Raw genomic sequence first — 15,928 nt, 5'->3', positions numbered from 1 at the left:
CACATCTTAACAAAATCATCTGCCATCCTCTCCCAAACACACAATAATAAATATATTATTTGTATGATTAAAAAGAGCCAATATAAAATTATGCAAAAAGCTAATAAAGCTATGTGAGATATATGTAAAATCTCCACAGTTTCTCATGTGTCTACTACCACCTTGGGAACATGGAAACTACAAAAGAATATAAGACATAATCCACAGCTCTGTGATATCTGTTGAATTATTAGAAAAAAAGAAAAGCATGTATTTTTACATAAATAAACCAAAAAGAGAGTATACAATTCAGTTACTTCTATGTGTATGTGTATGTGTGTAAAATCTCAGAAAAATTTAATGTAAATTACTGTTAAAGTTTGGAAAGTATGATGTCATGTATTAATTTATATCAATTTCATAATGAACCAATGAGGTTGATATAACACGTGTGAATATCCCCATTTCACAGGAATAAAAGACAACCTCAACTGTTTCATCATTAGAACATTTGAACATTTGTCTGAGTAGCATATATGTAATTGGAACACATTTCTATTGTTCCTGCATTGCATTTAGTCTCTATTTTGTGCCTTTACCCCAAGATGTGTGAATGTTTTATTTATAAAAGGGAGTGCATTTTATCAAAGCGAAAGCAGAGACACCTAGTGAATGGTGTTTGAAGAGAGCTGCAGGGGCATGATTAGCTCCGACCTCCAGAGACCAGAAAGAATGCTAACGATCCAAACTGTGGACATCTGAGATTCACATCTACACATGAGCTACAGTTCGTGTCCCCAAAAGAAAATAACCAAACATTAAAAAATCTCTACTCTCAGCATTTAGTCTTTTAAGAATCATGAAAACCTGGTCTTCTTCACTAGATATTCTAACTCTGGACTTCGTTTTGTTGTGAATATATTTAAGAAGTGGTAATGTAGGTTTATTTAAAACCTTTAATATTTCCTATCTCCTCACACTAGAAGAATATGTTAACAGCTGTTTGATTTCAGTATTGTTCCCAAAGAGCCAGAAAACAATGTCCTAACTTGTGGGTTATTTATATTTCAAAGGTTTCAAAGTTTCTCATTTTATGGGAAAAAGGGCAGTATTTTCAATATTTTCGTGTATGCATGTGTGCTTACAGTATTTAATATTTGATTTATATAGTAACTTAAGGCTACTTGTCCAATTATAAAAAATTCTTTAAGATAGAATATCTAAGAATTATAATGTATTTTAACTATATCACAAGGAAAACCATTTCTTTCATATCTATACAATATTTTAGAAATATTTTAGATATGATTTTATTTTATAATTCCAATAATATTTTAATAATTAGTTTCTATTTTCCTTGAGTTTGTATGTATTGTTTTTAAATCAGGCTATCCAAGCTATAATCTGGGGGGTCTCTCGGTATGACAAGGTTGTTGCTGGTAAATTTTTTACATCTCTATTTGTGATTATTATTTTTTATTTTTTGTGTGTCATCCAATTTTTGCTTCCTTTGTCTTATAAGCAATTTTTAGTCATAAATCATTCAGTATATGTTCATTTCAAATTATAAGGACATGTATATATTTATGAAGTTATAGAAATGTGAATTTAAACATCTAATAATATTTCATATCATATTTCATCAGTTCTATATTTATTTGTATATATTTAATAACATGAACAGTAAAAGAAGTAATATTTACGTGCAATATTTTATAACAAATTTATTTATAAATGCATAAAAATAATGCTTTGTCAGTAAAGCTCCATAAAAGCAAATAGTGAGATTTTTTCATTTAAATTAACAACAATGCACCCATTGTATGGAAACCCCATTATTTTAAGAATCATTAACTCATCTGATAGGCATTTGGCTGGATTCCTTGTCTTATCATAATGAAAAATGCTTTCAACTTTGCGATTTCTCTCACCGATATGCCTATCACGGTGTCTCTGATGATTATATATTTTCTAATGTCCCTTTGGAGTCATAAATGAAAAACCTCAGAGAAAGAAAATGTTTTTAAACAAACATATGTTTTTAAACAAAAAGTGTCCTTATTTTGTCCTACCATTTCAAGATATTATTCTGAAAGGTAGTGAAATCTGATCATGACATTGGTTATAAAATGTTTTCAGTGTTTTAGAACACTATGTTCAGAACACTCCTACTGCTAGTATTTTAAAGTAGCCTCTCATTTTATCAGGAGGACAACACTGAGTGATGGGAAAAGCCCTGCATTAATGACAAAATAAATCTCTGTTCTAGTTATAATTCTAACAGCATGTGAGCAAATCATATTTAAATCTTTGGTAACACTTTTCTCTATTTATAGTTTTTTTATTATGAGTTCAGCCGACAAAGTTGTTGCTAGAAATCTTTTTTTTTAAGATTTTATTCATTTATTCATGATAGACACAGAGAGAGAGAGAGAAAGAGAGAGAGAGAGAGAGAGAAAGGCAGAGGGAGAAGCAGGCTCCACGCAGGGAGCCCGATGCAGGACTCCATCCCGGGACTCCTGCATCACACCCTGGTGGAAGGCAGGCGCTAAACTGCTGAGCCACCCAGGGATCCCCTGTTGCTTGAAATCTTTACACGTACTTATTGAGCTCACAGTTTCTCCTTCCTCCCTTTACTCCAGCACACAGTTTCTGTTTTTCTGTGCTGTGGTCTTGACACATGCCCATCAGTATCACACATCAGTTCATTGTTACATGCACTATGTGAAGCCTTATGCCTGCCAAACTGGGAGGAAATCCATTTTTTTCCTTCTCTTTCTCTAAATGATAAATGGCAAAATTATACAAACTCTGCTGTATTGGTTCCTTTTTACAGTTTCTTATAACAGGCAAAATCTACAGCAAATCAGGGGCTGAGCTCCAGTGAAACTAAGCCTTCATTCTACTACACTCCGGGAATGAGAGGTTCCCATTTCACTAAACAGCCTGCAGGAGAAAAAGATCACCACTAAGAAACATACACAAATGGCTTTTCACCTCCAATTTTTTTTTATTCTTGTTTCTATTTTTGTATTAAGTTCAGTTTATTCAGGTTAAAAATGTGACTTTACATTTTACAATCTGGTATTGACAAAAAAAAAATGCTGGTACTTTCCACACATCATTCCTTCTTTGCCTTGATACAGTTGGACCTGGATTCACTATGCTTACCAAGTCCACTGATCTGAAATACAGATAGGATCTAGTTTATAACTTCAGTTGATAAGGGATGAGACTATACTCACAGAATGAAGGTTTTGCTTTTGATTTAGCAACACGCGAAATATCGCTCGGAAGCTTATCCTTATCCTGACCTCAGCAGACATCAAATTCCATGGGTGCACAATCCTCAAGAGCTCATGCCTCACACAGTGCCTTGCTTAAGATGCATGTTTGTTGGTCTAAGCCACCAATTTTTGGTAACTGGTTAGAGTGGAAATACAGATTACAATATGCTATATAATATAGTACCTACATCTCTTTCTATTCACCTCCCTTCTTTACTTTTCTTCATAGCACTTGTTAGGAGGGGATATACTATATATATAGATGCATGTTGATTTCTCGAATAATGGATGACATGTTTCTTGTTCACTACTTCATTTCTAGCAAATGTAACATTTCTTGACATAAAGCAGTAATAACACCCACTGAATGTAAGGAAAGTACAATTTGTTAATATTAAACCATAAATATTATATCATGTCAAAAAACAAGCGCAACTAAGTGATAGCCTCCATTTTGAAAGCAGAAATATCTGATCGATATAGTTTCAGTACCTCATCCTCACATTCTGCTTCCCAACATTGGCTTTTGTAGGGTTTTGTTTTAATGATGATAAAAAATGAAAGATGCTAAGGTGAAGTGATCCAAAGATGCAAAAGGGAAGGATTTTTAAATTAAATTGTACTGCTATTTTTTGATTGGCCTTAACAATATTGGATAAAGAAAGATTGTTCTACCTCTTTTTCTCAGTTCAGCTCTTATGGAGGACATGGTCATTGATCTTCTGACTGCAGAATCTGAGCAAAAGGTGAGACATAAAAAAGTTCTAATGTTTGAGATTTAGAAAGGAAAGAGGTTGCATATTATGAAAGTCAGCACCATGAGTTAACTAGTTGTTGAAAAGTAGGAACAGTTTGGCTAGAGGATAAGGAGATAATTTTTATTACAAGGAGTCAGAGTGTGTAGCCCATGTAAGCAGAGAACTTGTGTATGTCTTAGAATGAATCAGAGGTCTGATATGAGGAATATTTGTGTTTGACTGTCAATTTTATCAATTAATACTTTGTTGATCTAAAAGAGTTTCCTCCTCTCAATATTTATGATGTGGAAATTGAGAAACAGGGAATAAAATAATTTCTAGTTCTGAAAATTTGAGTCAGTATAGATGGGTTGCCTAATATACATATGGCCCACTGCTAAAGTCAATTTATTTTCTTCAACCAACTACAGCATAAACATAAAAGCCCCAAAACTATTATGGATACTGGATCATGGAGGAAATTATACATGTATCTTTTTCATCTGAGTGATATTGTCTTGTTCTGCAACTGAAAACCTATATAAACCTGAATGAATGGCAGGTTGGAACCATACAGGGGTGAAGGAATTCCTTCTGGTAGGTTTAACAGAAAACCCTAATTTGCAGATCCCTCTTTTTTTGCTTTTTACCCTTATTTACTTCACCACTCTGGCAGGTAACTGGGGCATGATTATGTTGATCTGGTTAAATGCCCAACTTCATACTCCTATGTACTTCTTCCTTAGCAACCTTTCTTTTTGTGATATCTGCTACTCTACTGTCTTTGCTCCAAAGATGTTGGTCAATTTCCTATCGAAACACAAGTCCAGCACATTTTCTGGTTGTGTTCTACAGAGTTTCTTTTTTGCAGTATATGTAACCACAGAAGGCATCCTCCTATCTATGATGGCTTATGACCGCTATGTGGCGATAGCTAATCCTTTGTTGTATAGGGTCATAATGACCCAAAGAGTTTGTATTCAGATGGTCCTTGCATCTTACTTGGGTGGGCTCATTAACTCACTGACACATACAATAGGTTTGCTCAAACTGGACTTCTGTGGTCCTAACATTGTGAATCATTATTTCTGTGACATTCCCCCTCTTCTGAGACTCTCTTGTTCTGATGCCCACAACAATGAGATGCTGCTTTTAATATTCTCTGGGGTCATTGCAATGTTCACTTTCACTATAATTATGGTCTCTTATACGTGCATTATCATGGCCATCCAGAGAATCCGCTCAGCTGAGGGGAGGCGCAAAGCCTTCTCTACTTGTGCCTCTCATCTGACTGCTGTGACATTATTCTATGGGTCTGTGACCTTTAGTTACATCCAGCCAAGTTCTCAGTATTCCCTGGAACAGGAGAAGGTCTCTGCTGTGTTTTATACGTTGGTGATCCCCATGCTAAATCCATTGATTTATAGCCTACGAAATAAGGATGTAAAAGATGCAGCCAAGAGGTCCATATGGTGGAAGAGAACTTAAAACACCAACAAAACTATAATCAAGGTAGTCTCATGAATTTGAAGACATGAGTGTTGAGTTTGACATGAAAATGTAAATTCAGTCTATTTTACCATATTCACTGTTCTTATGATTTAACATTTTCATTCTCTCAAGAGCTAGTACATTTTTTAAACAAATTCTGATGCTAAGCTCTGAAAGAATGCACCACGTATTTAAAAGACTCTGACATTGATTCAAATGAAAAGAACCCTCCAACGATAGGAATTTATAATTTATCAAAGGCATTCTTATTTCAGAGAAAAAAATGTAATAGTTTCTTGGAATGATTTTCTTGGATCAGACCTTTTTTTGTTGTTGTTCCAAAAATGCTGTCATCCAAGTAAAGACATATATCTCCATTTTTATGTTTAAATTGTGTATCTTAATGGTATCTTAGAAAAATAGCTATAGAAGAAAATAACTGTCATTAGTTATAGTTTATTCATTCAACTCACTTCTGTTTAGTCCTTTTACTTGTACCAGTTACTCTGTGAGATTCAAAAGTAAAGAGATTTAAGATAATATATGGGGCAAAAGCTGTTAGGGGAACAAGTAATGAAGAGATATGGTAAATAAGTTTGCAAAGTATTGTGTGAAGATGAATGTATTACCTAATGTTATATCTCAAACTTTTGGGAAGCATGACTTTGTGATGCATAATATAAAATAATATTATGTCATTACTATTTTAAGGAAATATATGTATACGAAATGGGTATATACACACTCATACATACATAGATATAGTAAAATAGGGATCGAGAGACTGATAAAGCAATTAATCAATTACAGTTAGTATCTGTAGGTAAGGAACACAAGAGAGATCATTTAAATATTCTTGAAAATCTGTGTTATTCTTGAATCTGTACTATAAGTTTGAAATGTTTCAAAATAAAAAAGTTAGGAAAATATGCACTTTTACTTGTGGATGGAACAACTTGTGATCAAAACAGCATCTATGCAAAAAAAACCAAGAAAAGCAAGATAAGATAACACATTATCTGTTGAGTAAAGTGAGTAACTATTGAAGAGAAGAGAGTTGTAGTAGTATAGGTTTCAGAGAGGGGTGAACTTGGATATGTGAGCAGACTTAGTCTCACTGATTCAGGGCACACTTTACAATGCAGCGTCATCTTGCATGGAGGGCTCTGGAGAGGATTCAGAAGACTCAGGAGAGGGTAAGGCAGATATTTTGCACGTTTCACCACACATAGTTGCATTTCCTCTCAGGGTATTAGCCATATTCTGTGTCTGAAGAGGCCTGAAAACCAGATAAACAAATAAACAGAAGTATAGACACACAGTAAACTAGATAGATGGTAGATCATAGAGAGATGATGATAGATAGATAGATGAATAGACAGATTTAAATGGAGAAATTCTGGGGACACCTGGGTGGCTCAGCTGGTTAAGCATCTGACTCTTGACTTTGGCTCAAGTCATGATCTCAGGGTCATGAGATTGAGCCCTGTGTTGGGCTCTGTGCTGAGCATGGAGCCTGCTTAAGATTCTCTTAAGATTCCCTCTCCTTCTGCCTCATACCCTCTAAAATAAATAAATAAATAGATAGATAGATAAATAAATAAATAAATAAATAAATAAATAAATAAATAAATAAATGGAGAATTTCTGAAAAACACAGAGGAACATTTGGTATTGTCCAAAACAAAACAAATAGTAAAGGTTGTAGTATGTCAAAAGCAAGGGCTCCTGTGCCCTGTAACTGTTCTGGAGGAAAAGAAAACAGTAGTCCTTTTGGCAGTTATGCAGCCTAACAAGATGAACTGGATTATATAGGAGCTTAAACACACAGTTGCTTTAACCCCCAACAGGATATTGAATGAGATGGAAGGTGGAGAGTGTAAGAAAGCCATGGTTCTGGGGTACAGGCATAGATTGAAGTCTCCCACTCCCCAGCTGTACTTAGAAGACACTAAATCCTGCTAGAAGGAAGAGCTAGCAGCAAATGTAATGTGGAATTCTTGCCCAAAACATTTGCTAGATTTTGGTCTTGCTGTAGGCCAGGCAAAAAAGGTTAAAGTTTTCTTTCTGGAGTACAAAATGATTCAGATTTTGCAGATTAAGATGGAATCTGGAAAGAGAGTGAATTTTGTCTCAGTCTTTACATGCTTGGTTGACAAGTTCCCAGCAGACATAGAGGCCTTAATCAATTACAAGGCTGACTGCCCCCTCAAGATATTGGCTACAATTTGAAGATGTGCAGGCACATCTCCTTTTACTATGCTTCACATTATTTAACTTCACAGCTACTGTGTTTTCTACAAATTGAAAGTTCATGGCAGCTCTGCATCAAGCAAGGCGATCAGCACCACTTCTCCAACAGCATTTGCTTGCATTGTATATTTATCACATTTTGGTAATTCTTGCAATATTTCAAACTGTTTCATTATTAAGCTATTTGTTACAATGACCAATGATCAATGATGATGACTCACTGAAATCTCAGATGATGGTTAGGGTTTGGTAGTAGTAATAAAGTAATTTTAGGAGCACCTGAGTGGCTCAGTCTGTTGAGCATCTGCCTTCATTTCAGGTCATGATCTCAGGATCCTGGGACCGAGTTCCAAATTGGGCTCCCTGCTTCTCCTTCTCCCTCTCTCTCCACTCATGTTCTCTCTTGCTATCTCTGTCTCTGTCTCTCAAGTAAATAAAATCTTTAAAAAAGTAAAGTATTTTTAAACTAAGGTATGCACACTGACATTTTTAGACATAATGCTATTGCACACTTAATAGATTATAGCATAATATAAACATAACTTTTATATGCACTGGGAAACCAAAAAACTCATTCAACTCACTTTATTGCAATATTCACTTTCTTGCAATATTCTGGAACTGAACCCACCATATCTCCATGATATGCCTGAATAGGGCAGGGTGGCTAAGTTCACACCACCAAAGAGTTAAAACTGAATTTTCCACAGTGTTTAAGAGCTAGGGAGAGAGAGGCTCACTTCTTAATCAATATCTTGAGAAATCTACAGCCAAACAAGGACAAGACAGAAAAAAATGAGATATAACTTTAATCCAGCCCAGAACGAACCCCAATAATAATTGAATTAATTTAACCTATCATCCGTTATGCCTTTTTAGAAAGAGTGAAGCCTTCCCTGGTGGAAAGTAATATCTTCTTCATTTTCTGTGAATATGTAATCACATATAAAGAACTAGAAATTATTTTTAATAAGGGTAAAAAATAGTAGGAAGAGGTATAAACCTTAACTTTAACTCACATCATATACAAAGATTGATTTAAGATGGATCATAGAAGTAAATGTGTGAAAGACAAAAAAAATAGAGTCTCTAGAGATAAACATAAGTCTATCTTCATGACATCAAAATGGACAAACATTTCTTAATAGGGATATACAAATAATAAAATAAAAATAACAGTGGAAGAATAGATCTTTGTTTTATTTATTTATTCTTTCTTCCTCCAAAGTTTTATTTATATTCCAGTTGCTTATATATACAACACTCAGTGAAGCTTCTGTTTTATTTTTTGAAAGATTATTTATTTATTTATTTATTTATTTAGAGGCAGAGACACAGGCAGAGGGAGAAACAGGCTCCATGCAGGGAGCCTGACACAGGACTCGATCCCAAGTCTCCAGGATCACACCCCCAGCTGCAGGTGGCACTAAACCGCTGTGCCACCAGGGCTGCCCAAGGCTTCTGTTTTAAATGACGTTTCTGTCCCTGGATATATACCATTACAAGATTAAAAAGGCAAGCCACAAACTATGGAAAAGTATTCATAGAGTGTGTACTGACAAAAGATTCATCCAGAATATACAAAAAAGAACTACCAGTCAATAAAAGACAACTAAATATGAAAAAATTAGAAAACAAAGTTTATATGAAAAACATTCAAAATAGCCAATAAGGATATGTTAAAATGTTTAATATCATTACTGACACATTTCCAACAGTGTATGAAAATAGTACAGGCATTTAGGAGAACTGTCTGATGGTAACCTGAATATATGGCTAACTTATGTCCCAATATTTCCCAGATATAAGTGTGTGTTCATAAACATCCATGAACAATAATGTTCTAAGCATTTTTATTCATAATATTTATAATTACAAACTAGAAATTACAAACAGACCATTTTATAATAAATTAATAAATTTTGATATATTCACAAAATGAAAGCCAAACAGTACTTTTTTTAAAAAGCTACTGATATACAATAATGTAAATAATTTCATAAAAGTTATGCTCAATAAAGGAAAGCAAACACAGAAGTCCATATTTTTTAAAAAAATTCATATGTAAGAGTTGTGTAAGTTTTAACAACAGCTAAAATTAAGTTATGGTAATATAGCCATGAAGGAGTATTCTGTAATGCTGGAAATACCTGTTTCATTATGATTTATGTGGTCGTTATGCTCAGGTACATAAACATAAAATTGAAATAAATTGTATACTTGGGGCACCTGGGTGGCTCAGTTAGGTATCTGCCTTCAGCTCAGGTCATGATCCCAGGGTCCTGCAGTCAAGCTGCACATAGGGCTCCCCATTCAACAGGGAGTCTGCTTCTACCTCTCCCTCTGACCCTCCCCCCTACGTGTTCTCTCTCTCTCTCTCTCTCTGTCTCTCTCTCATAAGTAAAAAAAGGAAATCTGAAATAAATTGTACACATACTGTCAGGACACTTTACAATATGTGTGTATGTCTTTGTGTGTGTGTATATAATTCTTAAACAAGTGCTCAGAAGAAAAGACACAAATTAATTTCAATGAAAATATGGAAAGCAAAGGGAAGGGTAAATTGGAGATCTGTGGGTAATTATAAATTGTGTTTGAATTTGGGCTGTACAATAATAATATTCTATTAGGTGATTTAAAATAAATAGAATATAAATGCATGGAAACAATAATGCCAAAGTCAGTGTTGGGTCAATGGGGTTAAATCTTTTAAGGCTTTACTATTATAAAGAAAGTAAAAAAGGAACAGAGTGCACTGTATTTAATATTTCAAGCTGCATTATTTTAAATAGAAGTCAATCAATAATACATAGTAAATGTAAACATTAGAACAATAAAAGTATAAATTGAGACATCCTAAAACCTTAATAGGCAAAATATTTCTTAAATAAGTCACAAAAAGTTCTGACCATTAAGGAGAAATTAAGGGACATTGACTTATATTGATACTTAAAAATATATTTGTAGAGTGCAAAAGTAAACCACAAAAACAGCAAAACTATTTTTCCTACATAGGTATGAAACTGTAATCAAAATATATAAAGAAATCTTACAAATCAATAAAATTAAGACAAAATAGAAACAAAGGGTGAGGGAAGGGGTGAAAGTACGTATAAGAACATCATGCAATAAATATTGAAAATCTCCCACTTCCAGAAAAAATAGGAAAGTTGCTCAACTTTATTACTAATCTAGGGAAAGGAAGTTAACTATAAAAGAGATGACAATAAAAATAGTGTAGGATACCAGGGGCCCCAGGCTGGCTCAGCTAGTGGAGCAAAGTGACTCTTGATCTCAGGGTTGTGAGTTTGAGCCACATGCTGGGTATAGATAAAAAAAATCTTTAACGAAAGAGTATACAACATCAAGTGCTGGTGAAGAGATGGAACAGCTACAACTTTCATAAATTACTGATGGAGATGTTACTCAGAACAACAATTTTGAATAAATAATTGTCAGTACTCAATAAAGCTGCACTTAGAAAATACAGAGTATCAACACTGTATCAAATATATCAAATATATAGTTTTTTTAAGATTTTATTAATTTATTCATGAGAGACACAGGGAGATAGAGAGTCAGAGACACAGGCAGAGGAAGAAGCAGGCTCCATGCAGGGAGCCTGACCTGGGACTTGATCCCAGGTCTCCAGGATCATGCCCTGGGCTGAAGGTGGCGCTAAATCGCTGAGCCACCTGGGCTGCCCAAATATATAGCTTTTAACAGAAATTTACAAGACCTACAAATAAACAGAAAAAATGTAATACACTAGACTTGAGCAGTGGTGAAGGGTGGGAGGAAGAAGTCAGTAGAAACTGAATGACCCAGATGTTAGAGCAGAAAAAGATTTTAAAGCACTATTATAAATAATATATTTAATAACTACCTGGCAGGGGAGATACCATGATCACAAAGGTGGTTTTCCCAAAGCAAGGCTTATCCATTATATTCCCAAATGTAGTGATCCAAAGGGGCACCTACACCCCAATGTTCATAACAGTAAGGCCCACAATATCCAAACCATGGAAAGGGCCCAGATGTCCATCAACAGATGGATGGATAAAGAAGATGTGGTATATATACATATACAATGGAATATTACTCAGCCATCAGTAAGGTTGAGTACTTACCAATATATACATTGACATGGATGGAACTGGAGGGTATTATGCTAAGTGAAATAAGTCAATCAGAGAAAGACAATTATTATAAGTTTCACTCCTACATGAAATATAAGAAACAGTGTGGAAGAACATAGGGGAAGGGAGGGAAAACTGAATGGGAAATCATCAGACAGGGAGGCAAACCATAAAACACTCCTAAGTATAGGAAAGAAACTGAGGGTTTCTGGAGGGGAAGTGGGTGGAGGGATGGAGTAATTGGATGAAGGCAGTAAGGAGAGCATGTGGTACAAGTCCTAGATGTTATATGCAACTGATAAATTTATTGAACACTACATCTGAAGCTAACAATGTACCATATATATTGGCTAATTGAATTTGAACTAAAAGCTAGATAATATGTTCAAATAACTAAATAAAAAATATATAAAGAATTAAAGGAAAGTGTTACAATAAGTATTCATCAAATAGAGAATCTCAATAAAAAGAAAAGGATTAATAAAAATACCAAATTAGAATTCTGTAGTTAAAAATGCAATAACTGAAATGAAAAATCCACTAGAAAGATCCAAAAACAAACAGGACATAGAAGAAAGAATCAATGAACTTGGAGCTAGCTAGCTAGAAATCATCCCATTTGGCAAATAAATATGAAATGAATGAAGGAATATAAACACAGGTTCAGAGATTTGTGTTGCATGATTCAACATATCAATAGATACATAGTGGAGTTCCTACGGAAGAAGAGAAGAGAAAGAGGTTAAGAACAAAGCAAAATACTTTTTTCTAGAGCCACCAGTAGCTGTAGAATAGTGCTTCTGAATTGGCTTTCTGACATTGAAGTGTAATCCAGATTTTGTAACTCTGTGGGAGAGAGGGCTGTTTCTGATTCTTTCTTTTGAGGTGAGGTTTTCCTTCTAGTCATTTTGCTCAGTGCAGAGTGGCCAAAAACAAGTTGTATTGGAACACGGGGGAGTATCACTGGTCCGTCCAGCTGGTCTTCTGGGGGAGGGGCCTGCTGTGCTGATTTTCAGGTGTTAGCACTTGGGGGAGCTGCTCTGCCCCTGCCTGCTGCAGGGCTCAGCGGGGGTTGTTTACCCCGTGGGGCCCCAGGAGGATCAGCCGCAGTTGCTATGGCAACTCTGGAAGCCTGGATTCAGCCACCGCAGGAACTACGGGGCTCGGGCTCTCGGTTCTCACGAGACTTCATGACTGCAGAATTTAGATCCAATCAGGCAGAAATTAAAAATCAATTGAATGAGATGCAATCCAAACTAGAAGTCCTAACGACGAGGGTTAACGAGGTGGAAGAACGAGTGAGTGACATAGAAGACAAGTTAATGGCAAAGAGGGAAACTGAGGAAAAAAGAGACAATCAATTAAGGGACCATGAAGACAGATTAAGGCAAATAAATGACAGTCTAAGGAAGAAAAACCTACGTTTAATTGGGGTTCCTGAGGGCGCCAAAAGGGACAGAGGGCCAGAATATGTATTTGAACAAATCCTAGCTGAAAACTTTCCCAATCTGGGAAGGGAAACAGGCATTCAGATCCAGGAAATAGAGAGATCCCCCCCTAAAATCAATAAAAACCGTTCAACACCTCGACATTTAATAGTGAAGCTTGCAAATTCCAAAGATAAAGAGAAGATCCTTAAAGCAGCAAGAGACAAGAAGTCCCTGACTTTCATGGGGAGGAATATTAGGGTAACAGCAGACCTCTCCACAGAGACGTGGCAGGCCAGAAAGGGCTGGCAGGATATATTCAGGGTCCTAAATGAGAAGAACATGCAACCAAGAATACTCTATCCAGCAAGGCTCTCATTCAAAATGGAAGGAGAGATAAAGAGCTTCCAAGATAGGCAGGAACTGAAAGAATATGTGACCTCCAAACCAGCTCTGCAAGAAATTTTAAGGGGGACTCTTAAAACTCCCCTTTAAGAAGAAGTTCAGTGGAACAATACACATAAACAAGGAATAAATAGATATCTTGATGACACTAAACTCATATCTGTCAATAGTAACTCTGAACGTGAATGGGCTTAATGACCCCATCAAAAGGCGCAGGGTTTCAGACTGGATAAAAAAGCAGGACCCATCTATTTGCTGTCTACAAGAGACTCATTTTAGACAGAAGGACACCTACAACCTGAAAATAAAAGGTTGGAGAACCATTTACCATTCAAATGGTTCTCAAAATATACCCTAAAAACTATAGAACACTTCTGAAAGAAATTGAGGAAGACACAAAGAGATGGAAAAATATTCCATGCTCATGGATTGGCAGAATTAATATTGTGAAAATGTCAATGTTACCCAGGGCAATTTACACGTATAATGCAATCCCTATCAAAGTACCATGGACTTTCTTCAGAGACTTAGAACAAATTATTTTAAGATTTGTGTGGAATCAGAAAAGACCCCGAACAGCCAGGGGAATTTTAAAAAAGAAAACCATATCTGGGGGCATCACAATGTCAGATTTCAGGTTGTACTACAAAGCTGTGTTCATCAAGACAGTGTGGTACTGGCACAAAAACAGACACATAGATCAATGGAACAGAACAGAGAACCCAGAAGTGGACCCTGAACTTTATGGTCAACTAATATACGATAAAGGAGGAAAGACGATCCACTGGAAGAAAGACAGTCTCTTCAATAAATGGTGCTGGGAAAATTGGACATCCACATGCAGAAGAATGAAACTGGACCACTCTCTTGCACCATACACAAAGATAAACTCAAAAAACTCAAAATAGATGAAAGATCTAAATGTGAGACAAGATTCCATCAAAATCCCAGAGGAGAACTCAGGCAACACCCTTTTTGAACTTGGCCACAGTAACCGGAGAAGGACAGTGTATGTTCTCATTCATTTGGGGAATATGAATAATAGTGAAAGGGAATATAAGGGAAGGGAGAAGAAATGTGTGAGAAATATCAGAAAGGGAGACAGAACATAAAGACTTCTAACTCTGGGAAATGAACTAGGGGTGGTGGAGGGGGAGGAGGGCGGGGGGTGGGGGTGAATGGGTGACGGGCACTGAGGGGTACACTTGACGGGATGAGCACTGGGTGTTATTCTGTATGTTGGTAAATTGAACACCAATAAAAATTAATTTATTAAAAAAAAAGAACAAAGCAAAATAAACTAAAATAAAACCTGAAATAGTAATGGACAACACTGCTTATGTTTGGTAAAAAAAAAATAAAAATAAAAATAAAAAATAAATTAAAAAAATTTTAAAAACACAAGAACAAAAAAACCATTCAGGATTTTACTGGACGTGCACTGAGGGGGGCACTTGACAGGATGAGCACTGGGTGTTATTCTGTATGTTGGCAAATTGAACACCAATAAAAAATAAATTTATTATTAAAAAAATATTTTACTGGAGATTCCTATCACATAACACACAATACACAAAAATACACAATAATAAGTTCCAGAAATACACATGCTTATATGTGAAAGCCAGAACAATTCAAAAGTGAGGCAAAAAATACGTATGGAAGAAATGAACAATATGAGATAAAGGAACGATATGAAATGAAAGACCAATACAAAAGAAAACAATACAAACTAAATGAATAATACAAAACAAAATGCTAAAGTCATTCAAACGAGAAAGGAAGAAGCACAATTTTCGTTATGCTCAGGTGGAATTATTATGTATGTAAAAGACAAAAACAATATACAAAAATGAAATGTTTCTGTGTATTAATAGCAAATAATTCAAAGATTGATAAACTATTCCATTGACAATAGTGCAAAATTTAGGAATAAATTCGACAACAACAACAAAATCAATACTTAACAATAAAGACATGAAAACTATAAAAAATTGCTGAGAGGAATTGGAGATCTAAATAGATATTCCCTGTTAATGAATTGGAACACTCTACTGTTAGGTATCTATCCAGGTGACCTGAGTAGTCCTGCCCATTAAAAACTTTTACTCTAGTATTTACAACAACAATTTTTTAAGGATTTATTTATTTATTTATTTAGATGAGAGAGAGAGACAGAGAGACAGAGAAAAAGAATGTGGGGAAGAGGT

General features: G+C 35.3%; 1 protein-coding gene across 1 annotated transcript; it reads left to right on the top strand.

The window, feature by feature from the left end:
• Positions 1-4,558: 4,558 nt before the first annotated feature.
• LOC129514908 (olfactory receptor 1052-like) lies at positions 4,559-5,491 on the top strand. Its single transcript, XM_055333597.1, has one exon. The coding sequence runs from the start codon at positions 4,559-4,561 to the stop codon at positions 5,489-5,491; it is 933 nt and encodes a 310-aa protein (XP_055189572.1).
• Positions 5,492-15,928: the final 10,437 nt, after the last annotated feature.

The sequence above is a fragment of the Nyctereutes procyonoides genome, unplaced genomic scaffold (assembly GCF_905146905.1).
Source record: "Nyctereutes procyonoides isolate TBG_1078 unplaced genomic scaffold, NYPRO_anot_genome, whole genome shotgun sequence".
Classification (NCBI taxonomy): domain Eukaryota; kingdom Metazoa; phylum Chordata; class Mammalia; order Carnivora; family Canidae; genus Nyctereutes; species Nyctereutes procyonoides.
The sequence above is the reverse complement of the archived record's forward strand: the minus strand, read 5'-3'. Positions and strand labels throughout refer to the sequence as shown.

What these genes read in the sequence shown, in the direction of transcription:
- LOC129514908 (XM_055333597.1), top strand. Translation starts at nt 4,559, where the DNA reads ATGGCAGGTTGGAACCATACAGGGGTGAAGGAATTCCTTCTGGTAGGT.